Genomic DNA, 19,765 nt, shown 5'->3' with positions numbered 1-19,765 from the left:
AGTGTTTTTAATTTTGCATCAATGTGCATGTTCTCAATATCAAGACTGATTCCTACAAAACAAATGAATGGAACAAAAGCACAGAAAAGGTGATGCCTTTCTATATCCATCAGTGCATATCACACAACAAACAAAACATGGCAAAACTAATTTATAAAAATTAACCACATGTTGAAAAAGCATCATAATGCTTCAAATTCTATAGGTGAGAGTGGAGTTGATGGTCATTATTTTCAGTACATTCTTTTTTATTTTTGTTTAATAATGATGTGAGGTTCAGTTTACTTTTCACAAACAGGCAGAAAAGGCCTTTAAAAGGTTGTTTTTTTTTTTTTTTTTTACTAATTGAATTGTCTTCTTGCACAATAATCTGTACTTCTATTATAGTTTAAAGGTCAGTGTATTTCTGCCATCTCTAGAAAACCATAATATTCCTTTAACGGTGCAATAAATGAAGAAAATTAAGTTGATGGAAAAAAAATGAAGAGATCTAGAACCTCCTGTTCTGTGATGTGATGCTGTTGACTGTTCGTATCTATGTTTGCAGGAGATGCTGGAGCGAACAGTGGCGAGGACATCTAGCTGACCACCACCATCACCCACTTGGACAGCCCCACTGAGATCTACAAGATGACCGGCAAAGAGGCCCAGGAGTAGACGTCACACTGTTATTCAGACGCCCCACTGCTACCTACTGCTCCAACGTCCCCCTCCTCTAGATATGTAACCATTCAGCTTTTTCTCTTTACATCAATTCCAACGACAGTCCACCCTGCATGTGCTCTCCAGTCTCTCAAAATGTCTCAGTCCAAACACTAAATCCTGACTGTGTGACTTGTTCGTGTTTCCCGACTCCTGAGTTCTTACGGAATCTCCCAAAGGCTGAATATTATCACCGCTCATATCAGTCCTTTTTCAATTTGTAGTGGAGCGTTGTCATACATTTCAAACTTAAGGTAAACTGTGTTGTGTTTGTAAATGCTACACAATGCTTTTGACACAGAGTCAGGTACAAAAAGCTGCTTTATCAAAAAAATGTAAGTGTAAAGAAAACCATTCTTGGAGGTCAGAAGTTGCACTTGTAGCCAGCACACTCCATTTTTTTTTAAATTTTTATTTTATTTTTTTTAACAGTACAGTTTGGTTAAACTGCTGACTGAAAAGGCCTGAGATTTGGGCAGATGTTACTTAACCACTCGGTTTGTTTTCTGCTTTATTTACCAGTTACACTCCCAGCATTTCACACATGTATACTCTCCCATAGAACGTAGACGATGTGGGGTCCTGCTGTCAGTCATCGTCCTTGAAGTGGTGGAGTTTTGCTTTCTTTTCTTTTTTTATATCATTGGGGAAAATGTACAGACCACATAGCCACTTTGGAAATGCATACTGTACATTCATTATGTTACAATGTAGATATCTATTTTTTATAAAGTGCTTATTTTCAACTTCATAAACTTTATGCATCAATAAATTGTTGACAGGTATGATTTGAAGTTGATTGTAGCCTATTACACATGGTTTTTAGTTTTTGGCTTTTTATGCTTATTTAAATAAAACTGTTTACTTAATATTCTGGCGTTTGTTTTACATGTATTACCATATTGTTTGTACCTACATTTACATTTTAAGTTTTTACTGTGTATAACCTCTATCTAAATATGAGTCTGTATTCATGTAGGGATGGTGCCTCTGCATGGCTCACAGCAGAACAACAAACCAGTTTTCACTTTCCTCACAGCAGTCAAGCTGGAGAAAGACGGCAAGTGTGAGAGAGGAAGTGTGGACTTTAGACGTAAAAGCATAGATTTTAAGTATACTCTGAACAATCTGGAAAAAAGCTTTTAACTGATGTATCAAAAAACAACACATTTATCATATTGAAACTTTGCTCTTGCAAATTAAGGTGCAAATCCATTGAGATGCAAATCAATACAAAGTGAAACAATTCAGTACTTGACACATTTAGCAAATTATATATTACTTTTAACATTTTAGTTGATGTTAGTTACTTGATGTATGTGAATTCATCAAATCACTTAATCTTTCTGGATTCACTTTACTGCTGCATTTATGTTTTATTATATAAATGTACGTGCTGTAGATGTTTAATGCTGAGCTTATCTGAACACCCTTATATCTGGCTGAGTAACTGAATACACTGCAACACATATTTTATAAGATCTGCATGTGTTTGTAGATTTGGTGTCATGAGTTGAGAATAACATGCTTGTGTTTTTTTTTTGTTTGTTTTTTTTTTTTTTTTACAGTTGAGAGGGTTTCGAGGAATTTATTTAGATTTGAATTGAAGTTAATTTTGAGCACAAACCTTTTATAACAAAATTTACTGCTGATCTCAATAGTTTGAGTCTTGAAAAATTTGAATGCAAATCTTGTAATACACTCTAATGCTCAAATATGTAATAGCTGATGATGTTTGGGACAAAGTCCTGCTGTTATCTTACAGTGGGCATTAATTGTGGTTACATCACTTAACTGGGATAGTAATCAATATATACATGTTGAAATATTATCATTTCATTCTGTTTTTATCTGTGTAACTACAGTAATTTGGTTATTATGGACCAATCTTGTTAATAATATCTGAAGAAATTCAAAGTTTCAAAATATTCAAAGATTTTTCTTTTTCAAAATTGTTGATTTATGAGATAGGACATACAGAGAACTGAGACACTGTTTCTCTCTTGCATTGCTATTTAAATGTCATGCAATTTAAATAAATAAATAAATAAATAAAAATAAAAAATTATAAAAGTAGAATAAGGCTAAGTAAAGTGGTATAAAAGATAAACTATGATACAATATAAAGTAGTAGCACAGTAGTTTTTACTATTGTGTTTTTACTACTGTTTGTTTTTTAAGTTTGTGGATACTGCTGGAACCTGTAAATTTCCCTATGAGATGAATAAAGTATCTATCTATCTATCTATCTATCTATCTATCTATCTATCTATCTATCTATCTATCTATCTATCTATCTATCTATCTATCTATCTATCTATCTAGTGCAATACAGTTATGACAGCAATATGGTGATGAAAGATGAGGAGGAGCAAAATGGAACAAAACAGCAGCAAATATGACAATAAAAAAAGTGTGACCAGGGCGTTAAAGGTGTATAATTTGCTAAACTGTAAATGTTGTATATTCACTGGACCTTTGTACTAGTCCGGGTTTCGTAAACATCGGAGGTTTTATGTTGAAGGGGTAAACCGGAAGTGCCGTGTGCACCACGGGTGGTTGACCGTGGGGAACATCCGCCAGTGTCTCGGTGGGTCCGCCTCTCACCTCCGACTAAATTCTGCCGTCCTCGTCTCGAAACGTCCAAGTGGATGAGGAAAAAGGAAAGGAGGGGGAGAAGGACAAACTGCTCGAACTGAGAAGAAAAAGTCAGCGACAATTAAATATTAACACGAACAGCGGCGGAAAGTGATTGCGGTGGGACTCGGCAGCTTTGAAGTCCGCGGTGTGTTTTTATGGTTGTGGACGCGTTAGTGTAGTTGTGACATTGCAGAGGGAAAAGGTCTCCTCCCAGTCTGTTGACGGATACAGTTTGGCTTCAGTCAGCGGACACACGGCGAGACCTGAGTGTACATTAACCCGGCCAGGTAAGACCTCCAATGTGTCCGTAAAGTGTCCACGAACAGAGAATGAAACGCGCTTTTTAACCAAGCAACAGTTGGTTCGTTGGTCTGAGTCTGGTGACACGTTCAGGGTCTGTTCAGTCCGTCATGATTAAACCCAACACCGTAGATATTAGTGTTTGATTTGTCATCTTCGTGTGGTGTTTTACTGTGGTATTCAACAGGTGAGGGCTCAGTCTGGGGGGGTTTACTCCACAGACTGGACTGTCTGGGCCTTTACTCTGATTATTCCCACAGGCCCCACCTACTGTGTTTGCCACAAATGACTTATTCTGGAAAGCACACAGATTATCCCACAGAAAAAGAACATTTGAACTGACCTTTTTTTTTTTTTTTATTGGTCCATGCGGTGCTTTGAAAAAACCCAGTGGACTGTTTTCATGGTCTGGATGGTTCTGGCAAATTACATCTTTAAATGCAGGGGTGTCAAACTCATTTTAGTTCAGGGGCCACATTCACCCCAATTTGATCTCAAGTGGGCCGGACCAGTAAAATAATAACAGTGAAAAAAAGTAAAATTATATTATGATCAGGTTTACATCTACAACGTTTCCTTAAAAATCTGAATAACATGAACACTTTGAATTGTTTTAAGAAAAACAAGTGTAATTTTAACCCTCTGGTATCCCGTCCAGCAAGGCCCTTACTAAGCACCAAGGGTGCGTTTTTCGCGCACTTGTGGAATAATGTCCAAAAAATTTTCATACAGTTTGTTTTTAATTCTTTTACACTTTTTGATATTTCATCAACTTGAGCCGTAAATAAAAATACCGAATACTCAATAATTGTCACATTTTTTAACCATTTAAATGCCGTGTTTGTAATGTAAACAAACCATTTTTTTGGATGCAAAAAACACACAAAAAATTGTTTTTCAAAATACTACATAAAAATTGGATCACATATTATTTGATTTTTGCAGCCTGGCATATGTCAGTGATTAACTCCAACACTGGTTAATTTGCATTATTATTTTTGACGCTAGGTCAAATGTTCAAAAATACTAGCATCTGTCACCAAGTGTGCATAAAATGCACACCTATTAATAAAACTATTAAATATTATATATTGATTAATTTTTCTGCTCTAATTAGATTTTTTTTTTTATTGTAAATCCAGGTCAGCCCTAATCATACATGTCAAATGGAAGAAATGGTGCGTTTTAGGCACACTTGGGAGACAGATGCTAGTCTTGTAATTTTCTTTTGTTTACAATGTGCACATTTTAGTTGGTGGCCAGAATTTTAGAGATCATCCAAAAATGAACAACTTTTGAATTCTAACCTTATTTAAATTGTGAAAAATAATATAAAGTTTTTTAAAATGAAGTGCAAAGTGCGTAAAAGGCGCACCTGGATACCGGAGGGTTAACAATATTATGCCTCAGTTTATCAGTTTATCATTTACACATGTGCATTACAATTGCACAAAACATGTAGTAACAGGCAGAATATTGGTAAAATTGCATTAAACTTTTCTTAAGACATTACCATTTGTTCAGATTATTCACATTTTTTGTAAAGGTATAGTTTGGTAATGTAAACATTTTCATGTAATTTTACTTTTTTACACCAAAAAAACCAAGAGAAAATTTGGGGTTGTCATTATTTATAGGTTATAATGATAATATTTTACTGGTTCTGACCCACTTGAAATCTAATTGGACTGTATGTGTCTGTACGTGGAACCTGAATTAAAATGATTTTGACACCACTGATTGTTAATATCTTCAGTGTAATTTTTGCGCTTCTCAAATTCATCCTGCGGGCTGGATTGGACCCTTTGGTGGGCTGGATTTGGCCCCTGGGCCGCACGTTTGACACCTGTTTTAATGTCACAAGTCAGTGATGCAGCTATTAATTCAGGGTGGTCAAATTCATTGTATTTCAGGGGCCACATACAACCCAATGTGATCTCAAGTGGGCTAGACCGGTGAAATTTTAGGCATAATAACCTGTACATAATAATCTTTTTTTATACATATTTGTTGTGTGAAAAAAGTGAAATCACATTATGAAAATGTGAATTATCTGAAAAGAAAATAAGACAAATAAGTGCAATTTCAACAATATTATGTCTCAGCTTATTATTAACACAACTTACAGATCACAGTGGATAGATAGGTCTACAAATGCACAAAACATTTAGTAATAGGCATAATATTGTTAAAATTGGACTTGTTTTTCTTAAGACATTTCAGGTTTTTCATTTTGTTCAGGTTATTTGCATTTTATTGTGAAAGGATAGCCTAGTTTGTAATTGTAAATATTTTCATAATGTAATTTAAGTTTTTCACATTAAACCAAGAGCAAAACTGGGAGTTGTCATTATTTTTAGGTTATTATATTATATTTTACTTGAGATCACATTAGGCTGTATGTGGCCCCTGAACTAAAACGAGTTTGACACCTTTGAGTGTTAATATCTTCAGTGTAATTTTTGCACTTCTCAAATTCATCCCACAGGCTGGATTGGAGCCTTTTTAGGGCCAGTTTTAGCCCCCAGGCCCTATGTTTGACACCCCAGTACTGATTGATTAACTGTCAGCTATTGAATTCATATGTGACTATTCTGGTAATATAATTCAAAAAGTCTTTCTTCATCATATGTGTGAATATTTTCTGGTTTCTTTCCTCCTCTGTGATAGTAAACTGAGTATCAGTGGGTTCTGGACCATCTGAGGATGTCACCTTGGCTCTGATAAACACTTTTTCACCATTTTTGATAAAGTAAATGGACAGATTATTAGTTACTGTATTTGCATTTGATCTAATTTCATTTTTGCATCTTTTAATAGGTCTGTCATACATACTTCATAATGGTCTCATCATAGTTACTAATCATAATAATCATCTCCATTCACCTGTGGATGAAACTGTTTGATACTAAGAGTAGTAACACCTTTAGAGTAAACCTGCTGGGGTGTAGTGAATCCCATTAAACTGGGATTACACCTACACAATGGTGCATAAAGGTAACAGAATAGACAGTAATATCATAAATTTCAATTCTTGTCTGAGAATGGTGACAGCTCTGTGTGTGAATTGTGTAATAAATAACTGCCCTTTTCAAGCAAATGTCTTTTTTATGGACCAAACAAGACATTTAGTTGCGTCATCTTGGGTTTTTGGAATCGCAGAGTGGTGTTTCATTGTTATAAAGTTAGACACAGCAGGCAACATCAGTATGAAAACTCATTTTGCTGCAAAAATGAAAAGCAAAAAATAGTAATAAATAAATAGGTTAACATTTGAATAATCGAACAGTTGTAATTTGGGGAATAATTTGCCACCAATAATACAATTTTTCTTCTTAAACCACTTCTTCTCTTTAACCTTAATATGATAACATGGTTGACTAATTTCTACCTTTTTGTGTTTTTTTTCTAACTTATCTGTATTTAGTTTGTTCCTTGTGCAGTGCTGCTTATGTTACAACTATATCACCAATGCTCTTTCTAATTTTAAAGACCTCCTGTTCTTCTAGCTTTCAGTATCCAGTATCACATGTTTGATTCAGAAGAAACTTAACTTTCACTCTGTCAGTTATTAAAAGACACAGTTTGTGTTTAATATCTGTGACAATGGATGAACTCACCAGAATTTTCACAAATGGCAGTAAAATCAGAATTTGGAGGTTTGAATTTAGAAAGGTCTTCAAGATTTTTCTTTGAGATTCAACCTGATTTTTTTCCCACCTTAATATTGCACATGAACTCCTCTCTATGTGCATCTTTTATTATTTTGTTTGTGTTTATTCCACACACCACCTTATACAGTTATTACAGAAAATGCTGCTGCATTTGAATCAGGTTTTATCATGAGTCCATGTAGACGGAAAAATAATCAAAACTAGAGGTGCACGAACTGGTGAAATAGTCTTAAAGTTGAGATTTGAGTTGACTTAATAGTTTACAAAGGAAAATGCAGACTACTGATTATTTTTGGCATTTCTGACTCAAACATATACTGAAACTGCATCTTCAGGAAACAGAAATGTACCATCCTTCTTTTTTCTTTTTTTTTTTTCTTTTTAACCGACTCTGACTTTAGCATTTAGAGATTACAATTAACATCATGACCCCTCTTGAATGCTGGGGGAAAATAAAGATTTATTTCCCTGTTAGAGGCCCTTTTCAGCTCCAAACAAGACACTGAAAACTGAGCAACTCAACTTGATTTGACTTTTGGAAATGACTAGGCCTAGCAGGTAGAAAGTCATTCTGAAAAAAGGCTTTTTTACCTGAAGGTGGTGATTCACATATTTTATTATTTTTATATCTGTTTTATCACTGTGTTTGTGATCTTCCTATAGAGCGTCTTTGGTTATTTTTATAAGTGTAACTGACTTGACTTATGCAATAGGTAATGTCTTGCAACATTGCCTGTGTAGTCCAGTATGAACCAATTAGATTCTGTTCCTGGTGTGATGGCTGAAGTGGCCCCACACGGGGAAGTGGCTCAGATGTTTACATGGAGCATCAACAGCTCTGTTGATGTCCCTTGGCCATTAGGAGGACAGAACACAGACCGGCCATTGATAAGGCCAACTCATTAGTACCCCATTCAGCGCCATCAAAGCCTCCTCTCAACGCCCATCAACATTGGTGAGTGCACAGTGGAAGCTGAACATCACGCACTTCCTGCCTTCATGCTGACTGGCTTTGGTTTGGTCCATCTGTCTGCTCCTGTCTCCAGAAATCACCTGTAGATTGTCTCCGCTGTCCCTGTTTGACACTGGGCTCGCTGGCGGAGCAGGATGCAGAGTTAATGCTGGTTTTATTAGAATGGATGCGAGGTTGTGTTGTTTGTGAACAGCTGCTTTGTTTCATTCTGTCATGTCTGGTCATAAGGCTGTCTGGTGCAGTGCCGTGAAACAAACACTACCCCACTGTGATGGCAAAATGTGTAGATCTGCAGCCATTTTGTCAAATTTGAAGGGTTAGACTGACTCTACAAGGTTCTTTAACAGCTATGAAATTCAAATGTATAATGACAGAGCTTCAACAGTGTCTGCATCATGCAATTAAAGCCATAATGTGTCGAAGTTTTGCATTGATTATTGTAAAATATGGTCCATGTTGTATATTTTGGTGACTCGCATACTTACATTATGTCAAGAGTGTTAAATAACGTCCAAAATGTTAATGAATTGACTGGGCCCGCATTGAACAATTATTTTCAGTGTTGACTGTCTTTACAATTAATTGACTATTTGTTTGGTCACAACCTAAAAATATTCAACTTTCTGCGATAGAAGACGAAAGAACCTGAAAATATTCACATTTAAAAACATTTAGAATTTTTTTTTTACACTTAAAAAGTTACTGTAACTTTATAGAATATGGACTATTGTGATTCATAGATTTTGATTATCTACTATCAACATCATTGTCCATTAATATAATGGGTGACAAGTAAATGATTAATTGTTGCAGCATAAATAAAATGTAAATACCCCATCTACCCCACTGTGATGGCAAAATGTATAGATCTGCAGCCATTTTGTCAGATTTGAAAGGTTGGACTGACTCTACGAGGTTCTTTAACAACTATGAAATTCAAATGTCTAATGACAGAGCTTCAACAGTGTCTGCATCATGCAATTAAAGCCATAATATGTCAAAGTTTTGCACTGATTATTATAAAATATAGTCCATGTTGTATACTTTGTTGACTTGTGTACTTACATTATGTCAAAAGTGTTAAAGAATGTCCAAAATGTTAATGAATTGACCGGGCCCGCATTCATCAGTTATTTACAGTGTTGACTGTATTTACAATTTAGGGGTGTTAGAAAATATCGGTTCTGCAATATATCGCGATATTTCATTTCACAATACTGTATCGATATTAAAAAGTACCATATCGATATTTTTAGGTATTTATTCAAACGCAGATATTGCAGAGGTTTATTTTAGTTTTTTGTTTTTCTTTTTTGTTTATATTTGATGTTGTGACAATAGCTATGAACTATTGGAATATGAACATTTGAACAAGATCTTAAACTGTAATGTCTGTAAAACATAATTTTAGTTTAATGGAGGAATATTTTGTGAAATAACATTAGATCCTGTTCTGATCAAATAAAATATGTTTAGTATTTGTGCATATTTCTGATGTAATTCAGTTCTTCCAGGAGATAATCTTTTAAAAAAGAAACAAAACCAATAAAAAAATTGCCTTTTTAACAGTATCATGATATATCGTGATATATCATATCATGGTACCATTATTGTGATTTGTATCGTATCGCCAGATTCTTGCCGATACACACCCCTATTTACAATTAATTGACTATTTTTTTGGTCACAACCTAAAAATATTCAGCTTTCTGCAATAGAAGAAGAAAGAACCTGAAAATATTCACATTTAAAAAGATTTTGAATTTTTTTTACCCTTAAAAAATTACTCTAACTTTATATAATATGGACTATTGTGATTCATAGAATTTGATTATCTACTGTCAGCATCATTGTCCATTAATATAATTGGTGACAAGTAAATGATTAATTGTTGCAGCATAAATAAAATGTAAATACCCCATCTATGAACATAATTTCTGTCTGAGTCATGTCAGATTGATTTTTACAGTTAAAAAAAAAACAACTCCCATGATCCCACAATACTTCACAGCATCATCTCATACTAAGTGTTTTGTTATTGTTTTGACTGATATTTAACAGCAGGACTGTACTTAGAAGAAGTAAAGTAAAACCTGATCTGATTTTTAGCTTACAAAATGATATGTAGACAGATAAAAAAAACAACCTGACTAAATTATGACATTAAAGAGAAAATGTGCAGCATTTCCACATTCAAATGTCTGCAAACATCTGGGTCCAGTAGCCTATGTTAAAATAGCGCTGGGTGATATGACCACAAAGTAGACCTCAGATTTTTTTCAGTTTTGTAGATTTATGATTTTAATTAATTGTTTTCTGGCAACTGGAACAGAAAACAAAACTTAATTCAACAATACTCTTTTCACTTTTACTAAAAATCTATGCTGAATAGGACTGAAGATGCAAACAAGTTATAATTTGTTTTTTTCCTTGAGCAGAAAAAGCATATAGAGGAGTAATCCCAGTTTTTTAAAATGAAGACATTTTTTATGATTTTCTGAAAGAAAAACCTTGATGTAGCCTATTAACCTGCCTTATATCAAAAAAAAAAAAAAAAAAAAAAAAAAAAATTAAGAGAAACGTCGTTCAGTGTAACATCCCTTTTCATTCGTTTGTTAATGGCATCATGTTCCCTTCAATAATGTTAACAATATTTCTAATAACATTTATGTTGATAATGAAGACACTTTTTTTTTTTTTTTACCTGATATACAGGGGTTGGACAAAATAATGGAAACACCTTAAAAAATCAACAAAATATAATTTAATATGGTGTAGGTCCGCCTTTTGTGGCAATTACAGCCTCAATTCTCCGAGGTATTGATTCATACAACTTGTGAATTGTTTCCAAAGGAATTTTAAGCCATTCTTCAGTTAGAATACCCTCCAACTCTTTTAGAGACGATGGCGGTGGAAATCGACGTCTTACTTGAATCTCTAAAACTGACCATAAATGCTCAATAATGTTGAGGTCTGGGGACTGTGCCGGCCATACGAGATGCTCAACTTCATTAGAATGTTCCCCATGCCATTCTTTAACAATTCTAGCTGTATGGATTGGGGCATTATCATCTTGAAGTGAAGGTGTTTCCATTATTTTGTCCAACCCCTGTAGAACGGTTTATAACAAAAGACTTATGCGTTTGTGGTAGATTTACCTTTTGGCAAGTAAATGTATGAAAGTAGTAGTAAAAAACAAATAGTCTAATTCACAAATATACTGCATCTGCTGAATTTCACATTCAGATCTGGTCAGGGATAAAGGAATTATAATAAAGATAATTACTACTATATATGTAAACTGTAATAACAACAACAACAATAATAATAACAATAATATTAGTAGTAGTAGTAAGTTTTTCATATTTGGATTATAAGCAAAAACACTTATATGTTTACATTTCTAAGATTTTCTACTGCTATTAGTCATGTTCTGGCCTTAAAGAAGTTTCAAACCACAAATAAACATATATTTTACTAGACTAGAGGTAGACCGATATATCTGGGCAGTATATTGTTTTTATTTTCAATATTGGCCATCGGCCTTCATTTTTTTTGAGAGCTGATATTTAATCAGTAAATGTTATAAGATATTTGATTGGGCATCTGTGTGGGCAGCACTTGAAATTCAATAAATGTTAAAAAGTACTATGTGTACGTGTATTAATAATTGCTGCATAGAAATCTTAATTATCTAACTGTTTCAGTTGTATTTTTGGCAGCCACGCTTCTGTCAGCCTGTCCCAGGGCAGCTGTGGCTACAAATGTAGTTTACCACCAGAGTGTGAATGTGAGAGTGAATGAATAATGGGTCAATAATGTAAAGCGCTTTGGGTGTCTAGAAAAGTGCTATATAAATCCAATCCATTATTATTATTTTTATTTATTAATTTTTTTTTATGGTCAATGAGCTCAAAAAAAAAAAAGCCTCAAAAATCGCCTCTAGATATCGGCCATCAGCTGACCAAATTTTTAAAAATCGGTATCAGCATTGGCCTTAGAAAAACCCATATCAGTTGACCTCTAATATTTACTTCAGCTTTCAATAAAATATCCATTTAAACTACAAATAAGTATTGATTTGACATTTCTCATGATAGTTGTTGATGTCAGCTGATAGTAACATGTTGATTGGACATTTTTGGCTTTGTCACCCTGCAGTATTTAACTCTGTAAAACTTTCTGAAGTCAGAAAAGCATAAAACTGCCATAAAACTGTTGCATATTCACATCAGAATCATCACTAATGTCATGGTTCCATTTTCCTTCCAGTGTGAGCATGAAATAGGTCTTAAATTGCGTCCCTAATATTCTTTAAAAGACTTAAATTTAACTCATTAAAACCTGTAGAAAACCCAGGAAAATGTGTAAATTTCCAGACATTTTCTTGTCTTTGAAGCGGTGCATGATGGGAAAATAGCCCTCATTGTAAAGCTGTTCCTCAGATAAAAGAGGTATTTACAGATATGTGAGAAATGTGTCGAATGGAGCCTTAAAAGTGACCTTTGCTGTCTGTTTAAACCCTTTTACCCTCTCCTCTCTGCCAGCTCTCAGGACATGGGCTGCATTCGGAGTTGTGAGTAAGTTTCTGGCAGGGTTTAACGTGATGTGTGATGCATGTAAATTGATTAGTAACTGAAAGAAGGAGGCTGATGGTCGAGATGGGAACAGTGAGCGGCTTAATGGAAGGATTAGATAAAAAGGATAAGGCAGGGAACTCACTGTACATTTTGCGAATGAGGGGAGGATCGATTTTAATCCCCTTCCTCTGTCTCCTTATAAGTTGGGAACAATGGGCGGACTGTTTGGATCATGTGGAAAGTGGCACATGCAGCTGTAACCAATGCAGTAATACCTCATTGGCTAAGAGGCTGCGGCGGCGGCGGCTTTGTGCATCTTTTCTGTTCTAGAATGTTGCCCGACTCGATCAGCAGCTCTGCTTTTGACAGACAGGCGGTCGGTGGCCGCTGTCACCCTGTGTTTCCTCGTACAGCTGTGGATTCCCTGCAGGTGTTTCAGTTGGAGTATGAGTGTACGTGCCACAGCGTGCTGCTTCAGTACTCACTCATCAGATTTTTTCATGTTACACTTACAGTCACGGAAAAAAATATTAGACCACCCCTTGTTTTCTTCAATTTCTTGTTCATTTTAATGCCTGGTACAACTAAAGGTCCATTTGTGTGGACAAATATAACGATAACAACAAAAAAAGCTCGTGAGAGTTTAATTTCAGAGCTGATATCTAGTCATTTTCCATGTTTTCTTGATAACACTGGTCTACAATTTTTTAGAAATGATTTGCTTCAGACATTAAATGTGCTAAATGTTACATATTTTAATAAGATTAATTAGAAAATAAATGACAAAAGTGCCGGTTTGCTGATGTTTTCAAGGTATATGATTAAGTGTTATTACACATATATATATTGGTTTATGTACATTTATGTAATAGTTTTATAAATCTTCCACTAAATAGAACCTGTAAAGTGAATGTATTCTAATGTGCAGACAGTGTTTTGAAGTAGATCTTGTAGCTCTGAGACAAATATTCCTTTGGAGTCAAACCCATTGTCTCGTTAATTCTTGAATTTCACATTTTGACCCAAGGCTGTATCTTGGAAAGTTCAGCCAACCAGCATTTTTTGCTTGATTTTTCTTTATCAGTGACTCTCATGTGGTAAAATTTCATTACTTTTGTTCTGGAAGCATTTTCCTTGTAGACCAGTGTAATAACCAAAATCACTTCAGTTCTTACATGAATAGCTATTAGGGCTGTGTATTGGCAAAAATGTGGCGATACGATACAAATCCCAATACTAGGATCGCGATACGATATATCGCGATATATCACGATACTGTTAAGGGATGTTAAGAGATTATTTCCTGGAAAAATTTAATTATACCAGAAATATGCACAAATACCGAACATATTTTTATTTGTTCAGAACACGATTTAATACTATATCACAAAACTTTCCTCTGTAAAAACTAACATTTTTTTTTTTTTTTTTTTTTTTTTTTACAGATAAATAAAAATAAAATTACAGGCACAAAACGCACACACAAAAAAAGAATAAAATAATGTTTTACAGATATTACAGTTTCAGATCCTGCTCAAATGTTCATATTCTATTAGTTGTGAATAGAATGTATAGTGTTCAGTCTCTGAATCATCCAACATCAGAACAGTATTTTAATGCAAGGAACTACCATCTGCCTCTAAGACAGTAAAAAGTGCTTTTAGGATGATTCAAACAACCATTATTTAACAAAACAGTGTTATCAGTTTAAAAAAAACCTATACCCATGGCCTACAATATCACAATACTACTTTTTTATTAGACAAACAACAGAGTAAAACACCCGTATGAATACAGAAATAAAAGAGCAAATAAAAAACAAAAACATGAACCTCTGCCATATCTCCATTTAAATAAATACCTATAAATATCAATACAGTATCGTGAAATGAAATATCGATATATTGAAGAAGCGATATTTTCTTACACCCCGAATATCTATGGCATTGTACTGCCAAAAACAGTGCTTTTAGGCATTCCATATTTTCTTTTCTGTCTGTTTTAGTCACATGATACACACAGGAGTTAGTACTTGATCGCATAACCATTGTTTCTGATGACTTTTGATGGTCTAATAATTTTTTTTGCGACTGTACATTCACGCACAGACCTACACAATGCACACATCATTACACTCTCTAACAGAGCTGCAAGAATTCATAAATTCACCATATTAGGTTATAAAAAAACTAATAAATTATTTCATTCAAATCAATCTTAATTTGAATGATCCAGTTTTGATTAATAAAAACCCAGAACAGTATCTTTTACTGTTTCTCGTCCTATGGCTTTGTCACCTCTGCACTAACGAAAGCATTTTTCAGTACTTTTTAGTCATATTAGAAAAAGATTAATTTAATGTACAGAGTTTTTAAAGCTACAGGAGCTACAATTGGGATAAAAAAAATACAAGCTTTGTTTCTGCAGCTCTCTCTTCTCGGTCCCAATCAAATGTCTGAATGTAAATAGATGACACTGATGTTGGTTCAAGCTTCCTGTAGAGCCACACAGTAGAGATGGATGTAAAAGGTGTAGATACGTCTGATATTGGACTGTTTAATTAAACTGAATTAAACTGAGTCTGATCAATGATTGGTAGTTACAGCTGTCAATCACATATTTAAGAGGTGAGATAAGACTTTATTATTAACCTGTCTGTCTGAAAACACCTGTGATACAACATACTTTTTTTTAAAATGTTATTTAGAATTACAATATACTGAAAGGGCATCATTGAATTTTTTGCAAAATAATGGCAAAAAAACATTAAATATTTCTGCTTTAATATAAACTAAACTTTCATGTGTCACAAAATTATTCCAACTTTATGGCCAACAGCGTACTTTGATAATAGATTAACATTTTGGGAAAAGATCTCTAGTTCCTTTATGATTTTCAGTTTAGTTTAGTTTTTTTCCTTACTTTCTTGTGGTTATGGAGTTAACAGTCTGATACTTTATAGACCAAATAATTAACCGAGAAAATAATTAACTGATGCCCAAAAGTAAAAAATACTGTGCATAATGAGTGTGATTTGTAGCCCATGACGTAACTATAGAGCAGGGGTGTCAAACTTATTTTAGTTCAGAGGCCACATGCAGCCTAATATGAACTGAAGTGGGCCGGACCAGTAAAAAAATATAAATAATAGGATAAAAACTGATAAATAATGTCAACTCCAATGTTTTGTCTATGTTTTTGAGTGAAAAAGCAAAATTCCTTAATGAAAATGTTTACAAGTATGAACTGTACTTGAACATAAAATGGACAAATATGAACAACCTGAAAGTTCTTAAGAAAAATATTTGCAATTTTAACAATATTACGCCTTAGTTTATCATTTAAACATGTGCATCACAACTTACAGATCACAGTGGATCTACAAATACACTCAACATTGAATAACAGGCAGAATATTGGTACAATTCTACATATTTCAGACATTTTTGTTCAGGTTATTCACATTTTTTGTAAAAGGCTAGTCTGTAAATGTAAACATTTGTGTAATTTTACTGTTTTTACACTAAAACAAAGGGGAAAAAAATGGTTTTCATTATTTATAGGTTATTATGATAGTATTTTACCGGTCTGACCCACTTTAGATTGAATTGACCTAAAATAAATTTAACATCCTTGATTTTTAATTTCTTCAGTGTAATTTTTGTATTTTACAAATTCATCCCATGGGCCGGACTGGAGCCTTTGGAGCCCGGGGTTTTGGCCCCCAGGCCGCATGTTTGACACCTGTGCTATAGTGCATTATATAAAAATGATTAACATACAGTATCATCACATAGTAGATGTCATCATAACACACAGGTCTGATGGAGATATGAATATTTTAAATATTACAGTAGGTTAGAGGGTTCCTTTCATATCCCAGCAGAAGTCATATTTTAAAAGATCTATATTTAAACTATTGAACTATATTTATATTGACTTAAATCAAATTGAAACTTTGGGATCAAATTTTTTTTAGTAAAAAAATGCAAAAGTGTTTTAGTTTTAGCTCCTGAAATGTGATAATTTGGTGCTTTCATTGGTAATACTAAAGTAAACCTGATATTTTTGGGTTTTGCATTGTTACCAGAGGATCTTGGTCTCTACACCCACTGACTAAACATTTTTTGTTTTTGGTGTTTCTTGATGAATAAATATATACTTGGACAGTCTGACTTTGTCTTTGGAAGGTTAGACTTGACATTTTGGGCATTCTGCAGTGTAATTGATAGATACATCCAAAAAGTTGTTATTTAGTTATTAATTGATTATTTATTTATGAAGTTTAACTACAATAAGACTCAGGAAAAGGAAATGAAATGAAACATCGTTAGATAGTAGGGATGTAATGATACGAAAATTTCATATCACGGTTATTACTGTGACCAAAATTATCACGGTTATCATTATTATCGCGGTATTACTGAAATTGTGCTCAGAATGTTCAAAAAGTACTTATACACACACTGAAATAATTTAAACAAGTTGTATTTTGAAAAAAACCCAAATAAAATAATTGGCACAATGCACTTTCTGTTGGCAGAAACATTCATTTAGTAACCCTAGTGGTCTGAGCCTATTTTGTCTGTTTTTCAGTCCTTTTGATTTTGCCTTTATATTCTTTATAAACAAATGTTTACTATATCCATGTTTGGTATCTTTTTTTTCAGCACAACTTCATCTATATCATCTGTCTATTATTTTTTCACTTTAACCTACTATATCAACATAAAAGGACAAAAAACACAAAAAATATATAAAATGTGATTTGAAAAATTTATATAATTTATTGCATAAATAATACAAATATGCTTAACAAACCTTTTCAAAGACTTTAAAAGTGAATATTGGTTCCAAATATTAGGTATAGAAAATTCGAATTGTAATGAAATAAAACTATACTCAGATATTTGACATAAAAGCAGATCTTTACATAGGAGTTTTCTCCGGAAAAGTGCGGTAATCCAACACGGTTATCATGATAATTAGATTCATTTAAATGGCAACACTAACCCTTGGCAATTTTACCGCGGTTTATCGTTATACCGGTAATCGTTACATTCCTATTAGATAGATAGGTAAGTATTTTAAAACAAGTTTATAGTTATTTAGAACATCTTAATTTATCAAAGATTATAATGTAAATTGTGACTCTCATCACATGTCTAAGGGCCCCCACTTATAAACTGAGTACTGCTTCCGGGGTGTCCTATTACAAAATGTATCTTGTAAAGGAATTGTCGATTTTGACTGTTTGTAATAATTTTGTAATAAATTGATTGATTAATAAAAAAAAAAGTGGGGACTGCGGATGAAAATTAGCACTGACGCTAACGCCGGCATATTTAGATGTATAATAATTAAAGCAGAGTTAAAGTAGTAGGAAACAAATAATTGACAGGCTATAAATGCGTATTTTTCAGATTCTTTTCTCTAGCGCCTTCTTAAAAACTTCTTTTACTTGTTTTCTGTTCACAAGCCTTTCGTGGGGTATGTAAGATATACTGTACTGTACTGTGAGTGTGTGTTTGTGGTGTGTGTGCGCCTGTGTGTGTTGGCAGTCACAAGGTTTAGCCCACAGTGTCTGGTTTACTTGAATTCCACCCTACCCAGCAGCAGATGTACTCAGAGGAGTGGTGGTGACATTGCGGATATACAGTCACACCCATCTATCGGTTTGGCAGCAGAATTACTCACTTTCATGAAATAACTCAAGTTCCAGGCCTCAAATTGATAACAGATTCTCAGATGTGAGGATTTTATCTTACCTTATCTGAGAATAAACTGAATATTTGGATGTTAAGGATCACTGGGTTATTAAAAACTGTTATTTAGGTGCACAAACATGAGCAAGAGGAAGGTACAACAGGTATTTAAAAAAATTTTTTAGTGTTATTACTTACATTTGACTGAAAATTAGCTGGTTAGCTGCTCTTAAATGTAAAGAACTGGTACTTTTCTTTGTCATATTTGAGTATTTTTGGTGTATGAAGGCCATAAATTTGTGTTGGAAGTCATTTTAGATTATTTTAGTTGAGGAATTGGTGTTTTTATTCGCTTTGTCTGACCCTAAACTGAATTTTTTTGTTTTATTTCTAGTTCATTAAAACAGTTTTTGGAGGAAGGTACAACTGGTAGGTATATTTAGATTATTTTAGCATAATTACTTGCATTTGGCTCAAAATTAGCTGGTTGGCTGCTCTTAAATTTAAAGAATTGATGCCTTTCTTTGTCACATCTGCTACTTAACTGAGTGCTTTTAGTGAATTGGATGCACAAACTTGTGTGGGAAGGCATTTTTTGATTATTTTAATCAAGGAATTCTAAGCGGAATATTTAATTTTGGATTTGTAGCTTATTAAAAACAGTTATTTTGGTATATAAAGTTAAGCTGGAAGAAGGTACAAGATGTATTTTTAGATTATTTTAGCATAATTATTTACATTTGCCTTAAAATTAGCTGAAATCTAAAGAATTGGTGTATTTCTTTATCATACCTTAGTATTTTTTGGTATATTATGTGCATGAATTTGTATTTGAAGGCATTTAATGCTATTTTAGTTGAATTATTTGCTTGCATTAAATACTGAACGTTTGATGGTCAGAGGTGACTGGTTACACAGTGGAATTGATGTTTTATTATTATTATTATTATTTTTTTAAATTTCATTTGCCTCATCTGACCCTAAACTGAATATTTTGGAGTTTTAGATTCATATCTGATTAAAAAAAAAACACTATTTAGGTGTATTGACCTGTGTTGAGGGAAATTACAATAGTAATGTTTAGATTATTTTAGTAGAATATACAGAATTTTTTGAATAATAGCATAATAGACAGAAAATTGACATTGAGGAATTGGTGCTTTTCTTTCAGTGTTTTAGAGTTTTAGATTC

The 19,765-nt window shown here is 33.6% G+C and overlaps 2 protein-coding genes across 3 annotated transcripts in view; both read left to right on the top strand.

Moving 5' to 3' along the window:
• The window catches only part of LOC115437890 (protein wntless homolog), a 34,916-nt gene extending 33,343 nt beyond the window's left edge, over positions 1-1,573 (top strand). Inside the window, exon 13 of one of the 2 annotated variants that reach the window (XM_030161272.1) lies at positions 548-1,573. In XM_030161272.1, the coding sequence (XP_030017132.1) occupies positions 548-582 (35 nt within the window). In that variant the 3' untranslated portion in view covers positions 583-1,573. The remainder of the gene's footprint in view (positions 1-547) is intronic. The other variant, XM_030161273.1, reaches the window with a different exon arrangement.
• Positions 1,574-3,288: 1,715 nt separating this feature from the next.
• gng12a (guanine nucleotide binding protein (G protein), gamma 12a) overlaps positions 3,289-19,765 on the top strand; it is an 83,423-nt gene continuing 66,946 nt past the window's right edge. The window contains exon 1 of the mRNA XM_030161018.1: positions 3,289-3,629. The gene's annotated coding sequence lies outside the window, so the exon portion shown is untranslated. The remainder of the gene's footprint in view (positions 3,630-19,765) is intronic.

Source organism: Sphaeramia orbicularis, chromosome 17 (genome assembly GCF_902148855.1).
Source record: "Sphaeramia orbicularis chromosome 17, fSphaOr1.1, whole genome shotgun sequence".
Taxonomy (NCBI): Eukaryota; Metazoa; Chordata; class Actinopteri; order Kurtiformes; family Apogonidae; genus Sphaeramia; species Sphaeramia orbicularis.
Note: the sequence above shows the minus strand (reverse complement) of the source record. Positions and strands in the feature narration are given on the sequence as shown.